The sequence below is a fragment of the Lissotriton helveticus genome, chromosome 2_1, assembly GCF_964261635.1.
Source record: "Lissotriton helveticus chromosome 2_1, aLisHel1.1, whole genome shotgun sequence".
Classification (NCBI taxonomy): domain Eukaryota; kingdom Metazoa; phylum Chordata; class Amphibia; order Caudata; family Salamandridae; genus Lissotriton; species Lissotriton helveticus.
The window spans coordinates 1,950,979,505-1,950,999,357 of NC_136059.1; the positions used below are offsets into that span (position 1 = coordinate 1,950,979,505).

The 19,853-nt window shown below is 49.5% G+C and overlaps 1 protein-coding gene across 3 annotated transcripts in view; it reads right to left on the minus strand.

The window, feature by feature from the left end:
- Nucleotides 1-19,853, minus strand: part of ZNF827 (zinc finger protein 827) — a 635,524-nt gene that overhangs the window by 86,657 nt on the left and 529,014 nt on the right. For all 3 annotated transcript variants that reach the window (XM_078676888.1, XM_078676891.1, XM_078676890.1), the window contains exon 9: nt 11,535-11,672. In XM_078676888.1, coding sequence (XP_078533014.1) covers nt 11,535-11,672 — 138 coding nt within the window. The remainder of the gene's footprint in view (nt 1-11,534; nt 11,673-19,853) is intronic.

Sequence of the window (19,853 nt, forward strand, 5' to 3'; positions counted from 1 at the left end):
CGTGGGGCTCACGGTTCGATTCCCAGCGCTGGAGGCAGATCAGCTCAGTATCATGTGACTCTGGGCAATAGCTCACTTGATCTCCCCAATGGCCCCCAGCGCCTTGAGACACTTTCGGGTGATTAGTTCGCACTTTACATATACCGGGTTACTTATCTAAGTGATGTCTACTGCAAGCAGCTTACCTATTCCTTTTTGTTGTTTCAAATGAATCAACATATGTGGAGAGACAGGCTGCGCAGGAACACAGACTGGAAATGATGAAGCACAACAATGGGTCAACTGAACACTTAATATTTTGGGTAGACAATATCGGGTAGTATTTGTGGGTTTGGTTGTAAACATAAGCGAATATTCCGGTTGATTCATTAATTCCTTTCTCCTTCAATATACCATTACATCGTTTGCTGATGATCTTTCAGTTGTTTATTACAACTATTATACTTAAATTGTCTTTGTGTCTTTGCCTTACAATCAGCCTCACCCATCACAACTAAACTGCTATCGTTGTCAGAAAGTTTACAGCTGTTTACTTTAAAGTGTAGCACTGCCACTTGGTAAAACGTAACGTTTTAAGTGACATCCAATAAGTCACACAGCACCAAATTGTAAACAAAATAGGGCTTTGGGGGTGGGGCGGCTGACCAGCAAGAGGCCTGCCACCCCCGGGGGGTTTTGGGGCCGGGGGAGGGGGGTAGAGCCCAGCACCGTATGTGGGCTGGTTTTGGGCTGTTTGGTAGCCTTGGGATGGGGTGGGCTAATTTTGGGCTGCATTTGGGCTGGTTTACTTTAAAACCGACCATTTTGTGTCATAGGCCACCATTTCGGTGGCTTGTGACACAGCAGCCGGGCGGGGGTCGTGGCGGATGTAATTATTTTGGCCGCTGTGTCACGTTGGGCGAGGGCGTCGATTTGGTTGTCCACGGGGGCCTGTATTGGTGCTGGGAGTCGCGGTTGTCAGCAGGTGAAGAGCAGAGGCGGACGGATTCGATGGCGCGCATCGACGATCCGGGGGTCATGGAGGCGCTATGGATCTGGGAGGAGGCGGGCCGCAGGGACTGGTGTGGCCCAATGGTGGCGTGAGGCCACCGCGGCACACCGCTGGCAATGCCACGGCAGCCGGCTTGGCGGTGGTGCCGCTGTGCGCACGCCCCGGGTAGGAAGTGGGGGGGCAACGCAGGGTTGGGTTAAAGGGCGGCGCGGTTGCGCCACGGCCAGGGTGCGGGGCATGAAGGAAGGGGCGAGCAAATCATGGGTGGTGGCAGCTAAGCCTCCTCTGCATTTCGTTGAGCGGGAGGGGGACGGGGGGGCTCCGCATAGGGGGGCTCACGGACAGGGGGAAGGGGTTGGATGTTGCACGAGGAGATGCTGGGGAGTGATGCAGAGGGTGTGGGGAGGGGGGCTCGGCTTGGGGGGAACTGGGGGGGACTCCCCTGATTATAGATGAAGCTGAGCAGCAGGGGGGGAAGGCTGGGGGTGTGGGAGTGGTGTGGGGGGTGGTGTCCTCCGAGAGGGAGGTGAGCATGGTGGGACCTAGCAGGTCTCCGTCACCGCGGGCGGCCAGGTGGGTGGTGGGGCGGGCTGGTGGGCACCGGGGAAGGGGGTCAGAAGTTGAGAGCCTGGGGGGGGAGGGTGGGGCTGGGGGCAGGGAGCTGTTTGCGGCAAGTGTACGTCAGGGGGTACGGGTTGGGGGCGTGTGGGGGGGCGGGAGACCCGTTTCGGGGGGGAAGGCCTTCGAGTGGGGGGGGTGGGGTGTCCAGTGGGGGTTGGGCAGGTGCGGGGGGATTGGAGGCAGGATGGGCGCGGAGGGGGTGCATTCGGCGGGTGAGGGCGGGCGTGGGGGGTAGGGGGCTTTTGGGGGTCGGGGGGGGGTTTCCCAGGCATGCTGGACTCCACCTCTTGTTCATTGGCAGGGACACTGGGATAGGTGCTAGGGAGTGCAGCATGCGGCTCCACTTGACCGAGGGGATGGGCAGGCTCTGCCTGGTACGGGCGGTCGCGCTCCAACGAGCGACCATTCTTGGAAGCGCGCGGGGAGGCGGGCAGTGCGCCCCGCCACTCCCACCCCGAAGGTTCGGGACGGCCGCCGGGGGTCGGGGATGGAGACAAGAGGCTGTTGATCAGAATGCGGAGTACTATTCAGCCATGAGAGGAAAGAGAGCTTGGATCTGGGGGACTTGATGTGGGTTTGTCGGCGGAAGGCGAGGTTGAGTGGAACGGCGCCCCTAAGGGCCGGACTGGGGACGAGTGGAAGGATGGGCCCAGTGCTGGGCAGGAGGTTGTGGTGCAATTGGACTATGTGGAGGATTCTGAGGAGGAGGGGGAGATCCGAAAAGGGCTGGGGGGGGTGAGGGGGAGCAGAGTAATGGTGTTGGTAGTGTGTTTCAGGTATGCCCACGGCAAGAAGCGCCGAGAGTGACGCCCCCCCCGGCTCCACTGGTTAGGCGGCGGGATCCAGTGACGACGCCGGCCTTGACGCCAGGTAAGGATGGTGGGGGAGCAGGGAGTGGTTTGGGTAAACCTCGGCTGTCGGTTGGTACGGATGCCGGAGAGGGGGATCCTGGGGTGTGCCTGTGAAGGGGGCGGTTTGTGAAGGATACGGGGGTAGGCACGGACGGGGCGCTGGCGGAGGACGGTGGGGGGTCGCGGAGCACTGGGCCGGGTGGCGTGGTTGGCGCGTGGGGGTTGCGACAACGGGCGGGGCGCCGCCGAAGACAGAGGTAAGGAGAGTTGCGATGTCCCAGTGAGTAAGCTCCCCTATATGGGCATGGTGAACCCGCTGGGGGCGCGCCTGTCGCGGGGGACAGGGGAAAAGTTATGGACAGGAGAGTATGTTGAAGGCCGGAAACTCCTTCACAGGGAGCTCACAGCAAAGGAGGGGTCGAGGGAAGAAGAGCAGGCGCCCCAAAGTTCCCCTGGCTACCGATCACTGGTCGGCGGCTGTCTCGATATATGCCGGTGTATATCGCGAGAGGTGCCCGGATAGGGCCATCGCTCTTGTCAAATACATGGATGTGCTCAGGCGGGTGCAGGCTACATATGGCGGTTATGCCTGGTCACATTACGAAGAGGAGTTCTGGGCACGCATGGCGTCGGACTCGGAAGCGAGATGGTGCGAGCTGGATTCCGATTTGTACCACCAGACCATGAGCGGGGCGGAGTGTGGCAGGACGAGTTATTCGGCCAGCGGTTTGCCGCTGGCGCCGCCCCCTTTTTTGGCATGACTCACCCAGGGTGGGGTAGGGCATAGTGAGAGCGCTCCACAGGCACCAGTCAGAGCATGCGGGGTTTTCAATAAAGGCTCCTACGCCAGGCCGGTGTGCCGTTTCCGGCATAAGTTTTCTACGTGCGGAAAGAGACACCCAGTGGGCGATGCTGGGGGGTCGGATGGTGGGCGCGGGGACAGCAGTTCGGGGCGGCGGGCAGAACAACTGGTACAGGGGCAGGTCACAGGGTCTATGAGTCAATTTTGCAGAACAGAGGGTACAGTGGTAGTTCATAGAGGCTATGAGTGCTTTTGACAGGGGTTAAAACCCCAGCTGGGGAAAAATCGATTCTAGGGGTGCCAGGAGGGGTGCGGGGAGGTGGAAAAGGGGGTCAGGAGTTATGGGCATAGGCTTGTCACCGGTTAGGGTGGACCGTCTCGAGCCCTCTTGGCGGCTTATCCGCGGGCAGGGGATGCGAACATGTTGCGACAGGCATTTCGTGAGGATTTTCAGCTTGGGTACGAGGGTCGGCGGATCGCCGGGTGGATGGAGAATTTGAAGCCGTCAATGCAAACAAAGGGATGGTGCGGGGCAGTTGTGTAAGGAGGTGAGCGGGGCCCGGATGGTGGGCCCCCCTTTTTGGAGCCGCCGCTGCCAGGTTTGATTATTTACCCTATCGGGGTGGTGCTCATGAAGGAGCCCGGTCAGTCTCGGTTGATCCATCATCGGTCGGGGTCGGGGGGTACGTCGATCGATGGCTTTGTTGCGGCGGAGCTCTCGTGGGTGTCGTATGCGGACGTGGACGTGGCGCGGCTGATCGTGGCGGCGGTGGGTGAAGGCGCTTGCATGTCAAAGTGCGATGTTAAGTCAGCGTTCTGGCTGCTTCCGGGTCATCCGGAGGATCACCGGTTGTTGGGGATCCAGTTGGACGGGGGGCATTTTTGTGGACAAAGCATTGCCCATGGGATGTTCGATCTCGCGTGCGCTATTCAAGCGATTCAGTTCCTTGTTGCAGTGGGCTTTTTCCTGGCGGACAGGCTCTGAGACGGTGACAAACTATCTGGATGACTTCTTTCTGGTGGGACGGCTGGGTTCGACGGACTGCCAGCGGCAGCTGGACAGTTTTACGGGCCTTGTGGGTTACCTGGGGTGCCCCTGGCGCCAGAGAAGACGCACGGTCCCAGTACGGTGCTGTCCTTGCTTGGTATAGAGCTCGACTCCGGGCCATGGAAGCACGCCTGCCAGAGGACGAGGGGGCGGCAATGTTGGCATGGGTGGGTGACAGCACTGCCCATGGGATGTTCGATCTCGCGTGCGCTGTTTGAGCCATTTGGTTCCTTGTTGCAGTGGGCCTTTTCCTGGCGGACAGGCTCTGGACGGTGACGCACTATCTGGTTGACTTCTTTCTGGTGGGACGGCCGGGTTTGGCAGACTGCCAGCGGCAGCTTGACGGTTTTACGTGCCTTGTGGTTTACCTGGGGGTGCCCCTGGCGCCAGAGAAGATGCACGGTCCCAGTACGGTGCTGTCATTCCTTGGTATAGAGCTCGACTCCGTGGCCATGGAAGTACGCCTGCCGGAGGAGAAGAGCACGGCAACATCGTCGCTTGGGTCGGACGCTGTCCGGTTTGACGCTGCTGCATCATCAACTACGGTTGTCGGCGGGGACTAAGGAGGCTCAGCATGTGACAGGCGTTCTTGGGGCATTTCCATGGTGTGCCTATGAGCGGACATGGGAGGAGTTGCGGTGGTCGGGAGCGGTAAGGCAGGGGATCGGTGGCTTTGGGAGGAGCAGGTGGTGCAGTTCATGTTGAATTTGATGGACAGAGGGCTATCGAGGGTGACGATTCGCTGTCGGCGGGGGAATTGGGGGCGCGGCTGTTGGAAGGATGGGTGAGGGTTTGGTCGAGGAGGGGGTTACAGGGGTATGCGGCACAGGTGTTGGGGGTCCTGCGGCACGCCCTACGGTCTATGGGTGAGGACCCGAAGGCGTTAAGGACGCATTCCTTTGGATTGGGGCGGCAACGGAGGCTGCGCGTCAGGGTTGGGGAAGGACGACATCAAGCTCGGGCCCTGGAGGTCAGACTGTTATCGGACGTATGTCAGGCTGCGGGGGGTGGGGGTAGAACAATGACATGAAGGACATTTCTCGCTGACACCTGACAAATTACATAAATACTTCCCAACGCACCCGGCGGCCTGTCCGCGATGCCCGGCGACCTTGGCTGACTTCCAGCACATGTTCTGGTCCTGCCCAGAGTTGGGTTCCTTTTGGCAGGAGGTAGTAGATACTTTGAGGGAGGTCACGGAGAGGGACTTGCATTTATCCATGGCGCACTGCATCCTGCACTGGTATCCACACACATCAAAGAACAAGATCACTAGCAAGTTCTTGGACCTGGGTCTGCTCCTGGCGAAGCGAGCCATAACATCACAATGGAAGGCGAATAGGGGCCCTGGGGTGGAGAAGTGGAAGGCTGAGTTGCTCAAATGGGCCCGCTGTGAGGGAGAACTCCGTATGCAGGCTGCGCTTAGAGCAGACAACGACGCGGCACTGGAGAGGGCCAGGGCATGGGAAGGGCTGATCTTGGACCTCTCACTTGTGGGCCTGGAGGAGGAGGACACCCCGACACATAGCCCTGCCCCGGCGGACCGCTTACCCGGTGAGGTGGCGACCTAGGCTCCCTACCTTATACCCCTACTTCCTGAGTGAGGACAATGAGTTGTTTGTTGGATGCTCCTGATGACCCACTTTGGGACTGCTTTGGTCGAGGAGACTATGATCTCGCACTGGTGACGAACTGGCACGCCTGGGGGGGGTGGGGGCTGGAGGAGGGGGGGGAGGGGGGATAGTTCTGGAGGGGAGAAGGGGTGGAGGGGGGCAAGCTGGGTGTTGAGGGTGGGGAGTTCTTGTTTGGACGTAAAGAAGAGACCTTCCTGACTTTGATGGACACAGCGTTAAAGCGAGGGAGCGAGAGGACTGAAAAGCAGCACTGTCTTTCCCCAGAAAGCTGATTTGGACTGTTACATGTTATTACACCCTACACACGTATATCTCTGCTGGCACGCTGCTCGACCTCCGGGGTGTGAGCTGAAGAGCTGTGTGACACATATATCGAAGAGTTATAAGGGGATTATTCACCGGGAGAACTAACAAGTACCATGTGAATGTACAAATAACTATGCTGCAATAAAAATAGAGTTACAAAACAAAATGAAGGACATTTCTCGCCTCTCACATATGTGTCTTTTCAGGTGCAGGGGCGGGGCCAACTGCGGCGGCGCTGGAGATTTACATTGGTGGACACTCATTTATAAAGCGAGCAGAAAGGGGGACTGAGTCAAGCACCGGAATTGTTTCATTGTCAGTGGCAAGGAAAAGGGGGCATGCGCTGGCATGCGTTATTGCCGGCTTTATGTGAAGAGGTAAAGGGGAGAATGTGCCAGACGTGGTGGGGATACACCTAGGTGACAATGTCTTGGTACTGTGCAAAGGTTTAGCGTTGGTTAAACAAGTGTAGAGGAACCTGTTAGAGATACGGCGCAGGTGGGTGGGGTGTCATGCCATTTGGTCAGAGTTCGTTTCCAGGCGGGTTTGGAGGGGGGCAGAGAGGCCAGCGGCCATAGATAAGACACGGAGGAAATGTACAAGAAATGCAGGCTATTTGTGAGAAAGAATGTTTTGGCAGGATGGAGCATCAGGAGCTTAGGTACGGGGCGGTGGATTTTTCCAGGGAGGATGGGGTACACCTGTCGGTACGGAATGGAGCTTTATATGGTACAGTTGAAGGAGGCTCTGGATGGCCATTGGTGTGCGAAGATACCCGAAAGTGCAGGAGTCCTAGGGGGGGGGGGGTCGAAAGCCGTTAGCACGTCTTTCGAGTGGCGGTTCTTCCTAATGTATGGGGGAAGTGTAGGAGATCTGTTTTTGGATTATCGGGGGTAGGTCAAGCACAATAAAGTATTTAGCTAGGTGGAGAGGCAAATTGACGTTTTTGCTAATTGTTTCCTGTTTGTGGATAGGGGAATCAGTTTAGGGGAGGGGGTGGGGGGTTGTTAGGAAATTACATATTTAATGAGGTCTAGTTTTGTACGGCGCAGGCCAAAGGTTTCATTGTGTAAGGTGCACCTGCTTCCAATAAAGCGGCCTTTATCACACCTAATTTTGAGTCTCTGGTCGGTGCTGTTTTCCTCCCCCCCTCCCCCGTTGGGCCCCAATAGGGCTTTGGGGGGGCGGCCGACCAGCGGGAGGCCTGCCTTGGGGCCGGGGGGGGGGGGGGGTAGAGTCCAGCACCGTATGTGGGCTGGTTTTGGGCTGTTTGGTAGCCTTGGGCTGGGGTGGCCTAATTTTGGGCTGCATTTGGGCTGGTTTACTTTAAAACCGGACATTTTGTGTCATAGGCCACCAGTTCGGTGGCTTGTGACACAGCAGCCGGGCGGGGGTGTGGCGGATGTAATTATTTTCCCTCCATACCTCCCTGGGTTTTCTTTCAGTTGATGGGGGGGGGGGGTAACATTTTTGAGTTCTGGGGGGCAGGGGGTGGGGTGTCTTGCTTTTTTCAGGGTGTAGGAGGGGTTTTTGTGGTGTGCGGTGGTGTTTTTTGGAAGGAGTTTTCTTGGGGGCCGGTGCATCGGGGTTTGTTCGACGGTTGGGGGTTTGTTGTGTCGCTGGAGCAGGTGTTGGTGTGAGTTTCAGCCTTTGGGGGCGGTTCTTCCTAATGTATGGGGGAAGTGTAGGAGATCTGTTTTTGGATTATCAGGGGGTAGGTCAAGCACAATAAAGTATTTAGCAAAATTGACGTTTTTGCTACTTGTTTCCTGTTTGTGGATTGGGGAACCAGTTTAGGGGAGAGGGAGGGGGTGGGGGGTTGTTAGGAAATTACATATTTAGTGAGGTCTAGTTTTGTACGGCGCAGGCCAAAGGTTTCATTGTGTAAGGTGCACCTGCTTCCAATAAAGCGGCCTTTATCACACCTAATTTTGAGTCTCTGGTCGCTGCTGTTTGCCTCCCCCCACCTCCCCCGTTGGGTCCCAAAAAGTCAGTGTTATAATACTCACAGTTCAGAGTCAGTGATAACATTCAATTAGGTTTTATCCACTTCACCACTAAAAATAATGTGGTCTCTGCAATCATTTACTCTCTGAAGCACAAATCTCACGCTGCACAGTTCTGGAATAAATCTATCAACCAACACGTAATGTATCTCCTGATCAGAAGTTTCACATATAGATGTGGCACTAACATTCAGAGCATGTTGAATGTCATCAGGTCCATACTTCTTTTTTTCTTATTAATTAATGTGAATAAGTCATTAAGTATCACCCCGGAGCTGTGATGGGGGTTTTCAGAAGAGGGAATATTGTGATTTAATATTAAAAATTCAGAATTCTGTCGGGTAAAATTAGAAACTAGATATTTACGTTTCTAATGGGATTTAAAATGAAATGAACCAATATTCATAATCAATTTGGGACGGACGGATGGATATCAGTAGCTCATTTCTCTTCCTTGATGGGACGCTACTTTGCCTAAAATAAGCCTTACACACCCCATCGCTCTCGAATCCCAAGGCAGCTATGAATGACCTGGTTAACATTCTACACATCTCAAATCTCCTGTCTGAAGCAACATTGTCCAGATCACCCACTATTGATAATACAACAAGGGAGAAAATCAACCTAACTTGGCTGTTGCCCAATGTTCAGAACAAGACATGAACAATGGTCACTCTGATGGGCATCAGTGAGCGACTGATGGGAACCCAGGGTACGGCCAGTTGACCACCCTTATAATATTAACAATTTGAGTGGCTGCCTACCACACTGAAGATTTCTATTAAACATATTACTGTTAATTAGCATTCATCCTAAAATCTTCCGAAACGGCCTATGGAGGTCTTCAAAGCTCAGATCTTTCCCATTGGTTATTTTAACATGTAACCCCCGAACCCTTAACTGCTTAACTTAGGGATTTCGCTCCCCTCATGAAACTGTCCTGGGGATATCATCTCTTATTCAATCTACGCTCTTTCAGGTACAGAAACAGAGAAGAAAAAACACCCTTTGACTCTTGAGGCTTCAAGATGTGCATATTTCTATTTCACAAAGTTTATGACGAGTCGATATTCAATTGGCCTTCGTCACAGTGCTGTTCTCATCTTTGGACACAAAGTAGAACCTGTCCAGGCCTTGGTGCTTTTTCACTAGGCCTTTTGCAAAAGAATGCATGCATTGGTTCACTGGGAGCCTTTGGCAGGGAGGACGGCACAAAAGTACTTCATCAGGTGTTTTCAAGAGGGAGAACACACCAGGAAGAGCTGCTGATGATACGAGAATGGCTATATCAGCCCACCAAAGTGGTGGGACACCGTTTCCTTCTATGCAGTTCACTGCTGAGGGACCGGAACCCTAATGTATCGTAGTGGTAAAAATTGTGAAATACGGGATGAAGGTTGATGCGGTAAAGAGCTTTCTGGAAGCTGGGGAGGTAGGCTAAGCCATAAACTGGGAGGTTATACAAACCGGACTAAAGAGTAGGAGAGCAGACAACCTTCTCCTCAGTAGCCCCTTTTGATAGCCACTCCCCTACAATATATAATGTTAATTATCTGCTTCTTTCAGGGGGATTAGTTTGTTTTTGGACTCTTTGCTAAAAGCTTGGCCTAATATTTATCCATATCAGTTTACAATGGCTCAAATAGATACAGATAGAGGTATTCTAAAGACTTTCCATCCAGAAAATAAAAATATACCTATGGGAAAAAAATATTAGGTTTTAGGAGTGTTTGTATTCTACACTCCCTTGTAGGAGAAACCCACTACTACCCGTTGTGTTCACATAGATCAATGTAGGCAAAAGACATACTTGTGAAATGGGCTTTACCACTTTTGTGAGTTTTTTCGTGCTGAGGTACACCGGATCTTGGTAAATATTTTACACTATAATCAGATTAGCCAGGTTTTGGAACACAATAAACCCAACTATTTTGAAGAAACTAGATATTCTGAGCAATATCGTCCCTTACCTTATGTTATCTGGTATTTGTATATTCTGCAACTTACAATAGTGTGACACTGTGACACTCTAACTGTCCAAAGCAATTACAAGAGGACATGCATGTTCTACTAGAGAAATGTGTAGTTGTAGTATGATCTATATTAGAACAGTTAGGTGAACTGCATCACGTCCTGACTCATGGTTCAATCATACGTGGTGAACCAGATGATACTAGTATGTGTATGATGTTTACTGAGGAATGTGAGCAAAAATATCGCACATGTCATGCAGCACTTATTTAACATACCTGTTTGTAGAGCAGTGGTATAGCTGGGGTCTTTTTCATAGGGTGGTGGTGTCGCATTTAGTAAGACTGACTATGGTGCTCACATGCTCTCTGACCTTCACCAGCTCTGTAATATGTGTGGGCAGCCTTTTTTCAGGCAGTGGTGTAGTTAGGGTGGGGCGCTCCGCGCCAGGTGCCACTGTTTTTGGGGGCGACGGAGGTGAGCAAATTGTGTCTGTCGACCACCCCTGAAACGGGCGGCAAACTTAGGGTCCACCCTGGGTGGCAGTAGGTCTAGCTACACCACTGTTTTCAGGCCTTCATCTGGTCATTTTTCTGAGGATACTGACTACAGTTTGTGAGACCTTCCACAGTGAGGCTGCAGGGTTGGGTATTGGCGTATCCTGACAGAATCCTGGTGAATTTATTAGACGCTGTTCCTCTGCTTTATTTAGAATGTTCTAATGCAACACAGCATGTAGAATATGTAAGAGTACCTGATCTGAGCTTTCAAAGTGGCCTATGATGGAGCTTTGATTATCATGTTTAGCGTCTTCTGTAAATGGCCATAGCGGGCAACCACAAGATGGCGTTTTGAGTTAGGCCCTAGCTGCTGACACAAGCTTGAAACCAGGAAGGAAAAACGCAGCCTTTCAACTGTGTCAAGCTTCACTGAGTGAAATTATATTGGCTAATAATTAACATCTTTCACTTATGTAACTACAAAATGGCAAAATAGTGGTAACATATGGTATACAAAAAACAATGTAATCTTGTGTGTGTGTGTATATATATGTATATGCATACATGATGTACTTATCCAGGCATTGGTGATCGTCAGGGGTACAATAGTCAATAAGTGTGGATGGCAAATATGTCTCTTCATATGTACATTAATCTGTCTATGGGGGTTAATACAAAAGAGAGCTCATTCTTGGCTTGACTCACACACTTGGCATATATTCCACTTCTTGTCATTTCTTCTTCAGAAGCTGAACAATATCCTATTGCACAAGGAAAAGATGCAATTGTTTCATGTAACTGTACCTGTGTGCAGGGAAAGATGTCTGGAGAGGGTCTGCTGCCGGCCAAACACCTTGCCGCACACGTCACAGGGAAAGAGCTGCTCATTGTATTTCCACGCAGACAATTCCTCCCCGCCATCCAGGCCGCCGGAGTCTGAATCTAGGCCAAACAAACAAACAGACCACTTAAGAATATTCACAAAGATCGGTAGTTGCATCTTTGTTAGCACAGGCCCTGCGCCAAGTGCGCATCTCCGCCCACTCAAAGGCCTCTGCGCTCGCATCTATTAGGCTCCTGTTTACGGCTTTGAACGGAGATGATAAAGCAGCGGCTTTGAAGCAGAGGTGGGTTTATTCTCTGCCTTCGCTGAGCTGCTGCTGCACAGCCCATTTGAATTCCTGACACAAAGCACACGGGAGCCTGGCACTACGACGGAATGTCATTGGGGACAAATGTCTGGGTATGGCGATATAACAAAGCAATGTTTCTTTGAGGTAACGCCTATGGGGTGTAAGAAGCAGTCTGCGGCTCCGATGCTGTCTTCAGACAGTGGCGGGGGCGCAGCCTGAGGAGGCGGGGCCACTGTGATCTCAACGCACAAGCGGTACCGGAACCAACGCGACATACTCCCGTTTACACAGCTGCGCTTCCTACTCCCTTTATACAGCTCTGTGGCAAACACTGCCAGCAAAGCACTGCGCTATCAATAATGTGGAACTGAACGAAAACCCGCGCATTCAATGTTATTTATTTGAAGGTTTTTGGTTTTCCAAATCTAACTCTTTCTTACCTATTAAAGAATTTTAGATGCACCATTTGCCCCTCTTGTGTTGATGAGCTAACGCCAAAATCAACTGGCAGCCTTACGCCTGCATAACTAGTGTAAGGACATGAGCATATATTCCATACAGTCTATGATTTTCTATTACTATTTGATTTTAAAATATGTCCTCATGTAACCGAGGTACCCACGTCAACCAACTATATGCTAAGAATAGACGAAGCTGTGCTGACACTAGACCAGTGGGCCTTGGTGGCTGTACCCTTCATCAAGTTCCAACCTAGCATTCTCTGTTGTGCAGTGGCATCTCTCAACATTTTGAATAGGAGCAGCACTGAGGCTGGGATTGGACAGTGGCTAGTCTGCACGCATACAAATCTTTTCCGAAGAGGCTGGCCTGCCTAGAGCATAACTTCACCCAAACTATTGAACCCATAATTAGAATACTGTTCAATGAGTGAACAGTAGTCCTGTCAGATGCTTCGGAGTGCCAGACCTGGAACCAGTGGCGGCTGGAATGTCCGGAGGGTTGTAATGTAACTGCAACAAAAGATGAAAAGATGGACAGAATGCTGAATGATTCAAACATTCTCCCCCAGTCAAGAGATCTGGGTTAAACCCATTGCTCTTTTGCCCCCTGCGCCTCCCCAGTTTAGACCAAGGCACATGCAAATCAGTCTAAACCCTGTGCCTCATGGGAACAGTGCAGACCGAAGTGCCAAGCCAGTTCTGCCCTAGACCGGAAACAAGCATCCTGGGACCAGTTTCGGTGTGTGTTACCCTTCATCAGCCAGGCTAGCTTGAATCCAGTGGCACAGTGAGCAAGAGTGAATTTATTAATTTTACACATTTTTTTGAACAGTCTAGATGTCTTCATAAACTTTGAAACCATAGCTGACCAGTAGGTAAATCTCATAAGCAAATCTGGCTGCACCTTGTGACAGAATTGGAACAAAACTGCAAGCTTCACAATGCAACATACTGTTGGGTTAAAAGCCAGGAATGGCGGATGGTATCATAGGCCACAGGGCCCCCTGGCAGACGTGTGAAATGCAAAATAAAATGTAAATGCTGACTTTCTTTCTTGTAGGTAATAAAGGGTTAAATACCACAGTCCAAGACAGCGCAGAGATAGCTTTTCAAATACAAATGCGAGCACCACACTGCTGACGGGCTAACATTGCCAAAACAAGGAGAACAGCAGCAGCCGAATGTGTCTGAAGAGACACTGAGAAAGGAAAACAATGTACTGGCACCCTCTTCCAACAATCAGTTTGTGAAGCAGCAGGCACAGTGCCCTGTCAACATGTGTAAGAAGGAAGCCAGTCAGAACATCTAGGGAATAACTTGAACATTTCCTGCAGCATGCCCAGAAAGCTTTAGTGTGAATGTTTGATGTATGAGTATCGAGAATATAGAGATATGTTTGCATTTTTTGCCTCATATCGAATTCAAAATACGTATATGTCCTTGTGCAGAGGGCGCAATGATGATCATTTTTGGGGGGGTTATAGTTGCGCAGCAAACCATATCAGTATTTTTCAAGTTTTAGATTGCAAATATAATGTCTTTTGAACTAACGCTTTTTTCTACATTTTTTAACGTTTTTATTATGTTTTTCATTGCTGAAATTATCTGAGAACTAGTCTTCCTCTCCACAATCCTAAGACTGTGACCTGAGATCTAACTTTGAGACACAGAACAGTAGACAGCACATTTTCCTTTTCTATACTGTGGCCCCATGCCAGATACCCCTAACGCAAAACGTCCCCCGAAGCCCCTCCCATTTAATGGGTCTACATCCGGAAACGATGACCCGCGGCCTGAGGTGTTTCTTTTTTACTCTGCATTCATATAATGCTTTTATTGCATCTTGCTTTGAGTGTGTTCCCCATACACCAACTGCTGTACTTATGCCCTGCACAGAACCCATGCTCTCCCCGCTTAGGAGCTCTAGCGGGGGCGTGGTAGGTGCCACTGAGGAGCAAACCACAAGCAGTTGCCTCATACCTGCAGACTGCTGCTACCTCCAGCTTCCTTGATCTTTGAGAGGACACTGGCCTCGATTCACACATGTGCACTATTACCTTAATAATAATAATAATAAAGTGTTTTATAGAGCGCATATTCATGTCAGCCGAGCTGTATTGGCGCTAAGGATTCCTACCATCAGTACAAAGCATAAAATGCTGGAAGCTAGAATTAAATGGATCTAAAGAGCCAGGTTTTTGGTTCCTTGAAGTGCTATCGCGACTCGCGAGATGAGCTTCTACGTCCCCTTCACACTTGGCAAATTCCCCATGGTCCCTGGCGTAGCACGATGATGTGTTGGTGCTACACCAAGCCCCTAAGTGCACTGGGACAGGTCCAGGGCAGCCTACTGGTAGCATACCAGGAGCTAAAATAAGTTACTAGTTTGGCTCCTCTACGTCTTGCATGGTATTGTACGCCACCTCTGGCTCTTGAAATGTGGGGCATTTGTGGCAACAATCCACAGCATGTTTGATGGCTACCAGAGTATCTAGTTTATCATCTTGTGAGGCAGGCTGCCATGTCTATTTGCCAACTGTCATCGTCCTATCGTTCAATTATTCGTGTTTCAGCAGGCTCCTTCTTTAACGGGTGTCTTGTTGCGCTATGTGGTCCCCTCTGGCTGGTGATGTTGGTGCTTCCCTGATTTGCCGGTAATCCCTGGCAGCAGGTGTGAGGGGCCTGTAAAGTGCCTTGGAGTTAATAAGTTGTAAACACACACTTGTTGTTGTGGCCTATCTGCTGGATAGCCGGCACATTCGCCCTGTTTGTTCCCAGTAGGAAAAGAATGGCTTCCAGTTCAGCTCCCTGCTTTGCTGGGTCACTTTCCAGCCCCAGCAGGATGACCTAATGGACTCACTGTCACCTTGGGCTCTTGCCTTCTGCTCTGTATGTCCTGAAGTCTCTCTTTTGGCAGGATGGTCATGTGCCTCTAGGCCTTCTCCTGTGATACTTGTGTGAGGCGGCTGTATGCTTCCTTTGCATGGGTGTAGCCAAGATGTAGTGGGCTTGATCAGTTGGTGCCGTGAATTCACACTTCCGGGTCCCCACTTGGCCTCACATTTGGCTCGTGAGGGAAGAGGGGAAGGAAAGGCACGAAGAGAGTGCAGCCTGGGACAGGTACAACTGCAAGGTGGTGAAAATAGGGGGGTAAGGACAAAAGCAAGTGGTGAAGAGATATCAGGGTCTAAAGTGATAGGGAAGGGTGTAGCAGCCATCTAGAGCTAATAGGATGGTGGGGCGGGTGCTGCCAGTTAACTGAACAGTGGTAGGTGACATTGGGATGGGGCAGGCGCCGTATAGACAAGACTAGTTATCAAGCCTCTCAAGCCACCAAGTTGCCACAGTGATTTTTTTAACCAGCAGCAGCTTTCAGGATGACCTGGCACAGGTGCAACAGAAATAAAGGCGGCCTCAAAAATAGCCAATACCACCCCATCTAAGATAACAGGGGAGATTATGTTATTAGAGTACGCGTTTATAAAAACGGACATGTGAAAGCTGATTATGATAGAAAATGTTTTAAAAGACTATCTAAGGGTAGATGGAAGTTGCTAGCAGGGCCAGGGAGCTCCACTCAGCTGACCTAGTAGCATGTAGTATACATGGAAGATACTGACAAAAGTTACCATTAACATTTAGATATTTTCACACAGCAACGTTCTCTCAAGTGGGAAATGGCCACAGGTGGAGTTAAAAGAATCATACAAATCATACATCTGTGCAGGTCCAGGCTGGTGAGAGCTCCTGCTTGAATATGCAGAGAATGATTTGTGTGGGAACAAGTGCCAACAGAGAGTAAGAAAAGATGAAATGTCATCTGGTGGGTGCATCAGTTGCTCAAACTTAGTTGTTCTACAAGAGCAGAAAGACGCTGGTGGAGGGGATGACCATCACAGATGAAACATCCCCAGCTGGGCTTCAAATTATGTTCTTGAGCACTCCACATTGGCAGAAATGGCTCTACACACTTGGAAGGTTTAGTGTTTATGCAAAAAGATTTGTTTGAAGTAATCAAAACTTTACTCATAAACATCTTATTTTCTCCTTAGATGTATGACAAGTTCCCTTCTGCTACCTGCGTTAGGTTGCACAATGGCGCCGTTCAGGATTACTTGTCACCTGCTGTTTCACTTCTCAATTTGACACTGAAAGAAAGGCTTTAGGGGCGAAATGATTAAGCTGTGAAATTGAGTTGTGAATTGGTTGATGTTTAATTATGCCCCTCTCCATTTCCTGGTCAGTCATGGAAGCTGCTTGGCACCATGCTGTAAAAAAGTTCCACTAAAAGGCCCTATGATGATGGTCCTTGATTTGGCAGGTGAAATGTTTCCACCCTCGCGACCAGAGGGAAGAGGATCTTTGGAGATACGATGAATTTTCCTGCATCTGAACCTCCAACAGCACAGTATGGAGGTTAAAATGTGACAGGGGACCAGCTGTGAAGAAAAGTATACCATGTCCTGCAACACATGGAAAGAGGCACAGAAAACCCAGGAAGATTCAATATGTTTTCACCCTGTTGACACATCTATAGGGAATTAGGAACTTCTGATCAGTGCAAACCAATAGACACTAAAGTCAGAAATCATGGATCTACTTGAAATAGACCAAACTAACTAGATAAAGGGGGAGGGGCTAGTTATTTCTTACACAACCCTCCCATTGACCTATTGGTTTCATATTCCTTACTTCCTATAGTGATTTTTGTGTGGCCTCTTGGGGCACCTGGGACTGTAAAAATAACGTATCTTTACCCTGTCCAGTGAATACTTCTCACTTAACTGATCTAATAATGACTCTGAACTAAATCCACAAAGCCATATAATACAATGGTGTGGGCTATCTATCGGAGAAAATAATTTTCGGCTTATGTAGCATACTAGTGTCCATGGACTGATCTTCCCAAAGGATTTGCTGGTGTTCTCTTTCCCAATATTGTTTATGTTTTTGGTCAGATTTAATCAAAAATCTACTTGAAAAGGAGCAACTACGTTTAAGGCAAAATCCAAATGGAGAAGTACAGCCCTGCGACTTCTTACAAATTGTACTAAACGTGAGTTGCATGTGAAACTAAGTTGTTAAATAAAAAATTTAAATTGTCAAACAATATCTCTATTGTTTCACAAAACATGTCCACATTACTCTGCCTATGTGACTATAGAAAGGTTACACACATAGAAGACGAGTCAGGAGCAATCAGGTGAATAAGGTAAGGAGGACATATAGAAAAAGTGTGCAAGATGAGGAGAACACAATGGGATTTGGAACCGAAAATGGCAGCATCTGCACATTGCTAAGAAAAACAACAACAAAGAAGGTGTGTGGTGAAGAACGACTTATAGAATGAAGGCGAGGGAACAACTCTCACACCCTTTCCTAAATGAATAAATACGAAGAGAAGGAGAAAGAATTGGTGAAAAGTAGGGAATAGAATAAATGATGTGGGTAAACACCAAATGGGATAGGTACGTGTGTGGGGAAAAGTATGAAGTCTCGGGGGTGGTAGTGGGGGGGGGGGGGAGAGAAAAGAAGACAAAGGATTTCAGATATCCCGATGAAAAAAAAAACGGTTGATGGTTTCATCCTGAAAATGAACGCACAAAACAGTGCACTGTAATGAAGTCAGGAAAAACAAATCACATGGGGCTTTCACGAGGTAAACCCCATTGATGATAAAAAAATTAGAGTTAACCTTTTTGTCTAAAATGGGTTGCCAGAACTAGTTATAGTAGGCTTGTTGTAAAGCAAATGAACGTACAAACATTGGGAGGAATTTCACAAAGTCACCATAACAGGATTGTGCTCACGTATCATTTATACATAGTAGAACTGGAATCAAAAGTGTATGTAAACCTTTGATTTTAAAAACGTAATGCTGTAATAGGTGCTCAGCGTACGTTATGTTCTGCTATCGGGCTTAGTTTGCCATCCCAAAGCACGCCTTTCACTTTAGTGCTACAAAAATGTTATAGCGCCCAGTACTTCTACTCGGGCCCACTTTTATTAAAAAAAAAAAAAAAAGCAATGTGGGGCTTACAAAAGGAAATGTACTAAACATGTTTCTGTCACTCGAAGGTGCCAGATTTTCATAAGTCCTATAGATTTATTTATTTTTATTTTATTTATCTTAAAGGTTTTATGTAGCGCTGGCTAGACCCGGAGGTATCAGAGTGCTTTACATGAGTATCAGACCATAAATTGCAGGTTACATCGTTACAAAGGTTATACAGTTATTTGAGCCTGGCAACATAGTGACAAGTAAGGTCGCGACAAACCAAAAGGACATATACGTATAGATTTTATCACAACGACACTTGCTCTGTACCCCCATATCACAGAGCATTAGATCACGAAAAATGACAGTTGAGAGGAGGGTCTCAAGTCACAACCCCATTTACTTCGAAAAGGCAAATGACAGAAAGGTTTCTAGTCATCTGCCCTGTCAGGAAGGGCACTTGCCACAAAACTAAACTTCTCATACTGTGAGCCGGTTTCGACTGCATAGGGGACCTGGGGTGTCGCATATATCACGTAGCACCCCCCTACTAAACAATTCAAAAACATCTCCACTTGTTCCCACTGACCCACAGCCACCTCTCTTCATAACAACAAACACATCTTCTGCCAAGGGGAAGCCATGCTACCAAACATGGCTACTGTGCGTCAGCCTAGTTATTTACTCATCAGTGTGCGCGCCAGTGGCGACTCGCAGGTTGCCACCTCCCAGCATGGCGCCCATTGAAGCGATACGGTGAGGGACAATCATGTCTCACACCGGTCTAGCGACTATGAAGCTTTAAGCCCTGAAGGGCCATGGCAGAGTGGGATGATCCACTTCTTCTGAGCACTGCTCGCTTTCTCCTCACATTCTTCCCAGGTCGATGCTTCCCTGGCCCCCGGCAGGCCGCAGAAACACCATGAGTGCGCTTGCAGCCTGCATGAGGCTTGCACCTTGGCCAGGCACTGGATGCCTTTTCATCTGATAAAATTGCCTATTATAATACAGTCTTCTAGACTGCTTTTTCTTCAATTATAGGGCCTGCTGTGGGGCACAGGGAGGACCGTCAATCTGCTGCTGAACTGCTGCGATCGGTCGCGCCGCGGAGCGGCAGCCTGCACGCGCATGGGGGGGACCAAAGGAGACACAACAGCCCAGCCACCCTGAAGCAGGCCCTTCTCATTACTATAAACCATGCCAGCTGGATCCCTACATGGGCCATTGACTGCAAACCTTGGCTGCGGCTAATCATGTTCGCTAGGTTCAAGCGAACAGGATTCAACTTTATGTAGGGGAGAAACTAAGATAACACAAGGTAAGGAAAGTAATTTAAGTTTAACACCGGTAACAATGTGTTGTTGCTCATATCATATAGAGTTTTGATAGCAGAAAGTGTTGCTAGAATATCCATAATTGGTTGTAACTTATTTCTTTATGTGTTTTGCTAGCCTGTTTTCTGAAAAAGCAGAAAAAGAATGTAGGGATTAATTGGTATGTCAGACAATATCATTTAGTGTTTTATCTGCTA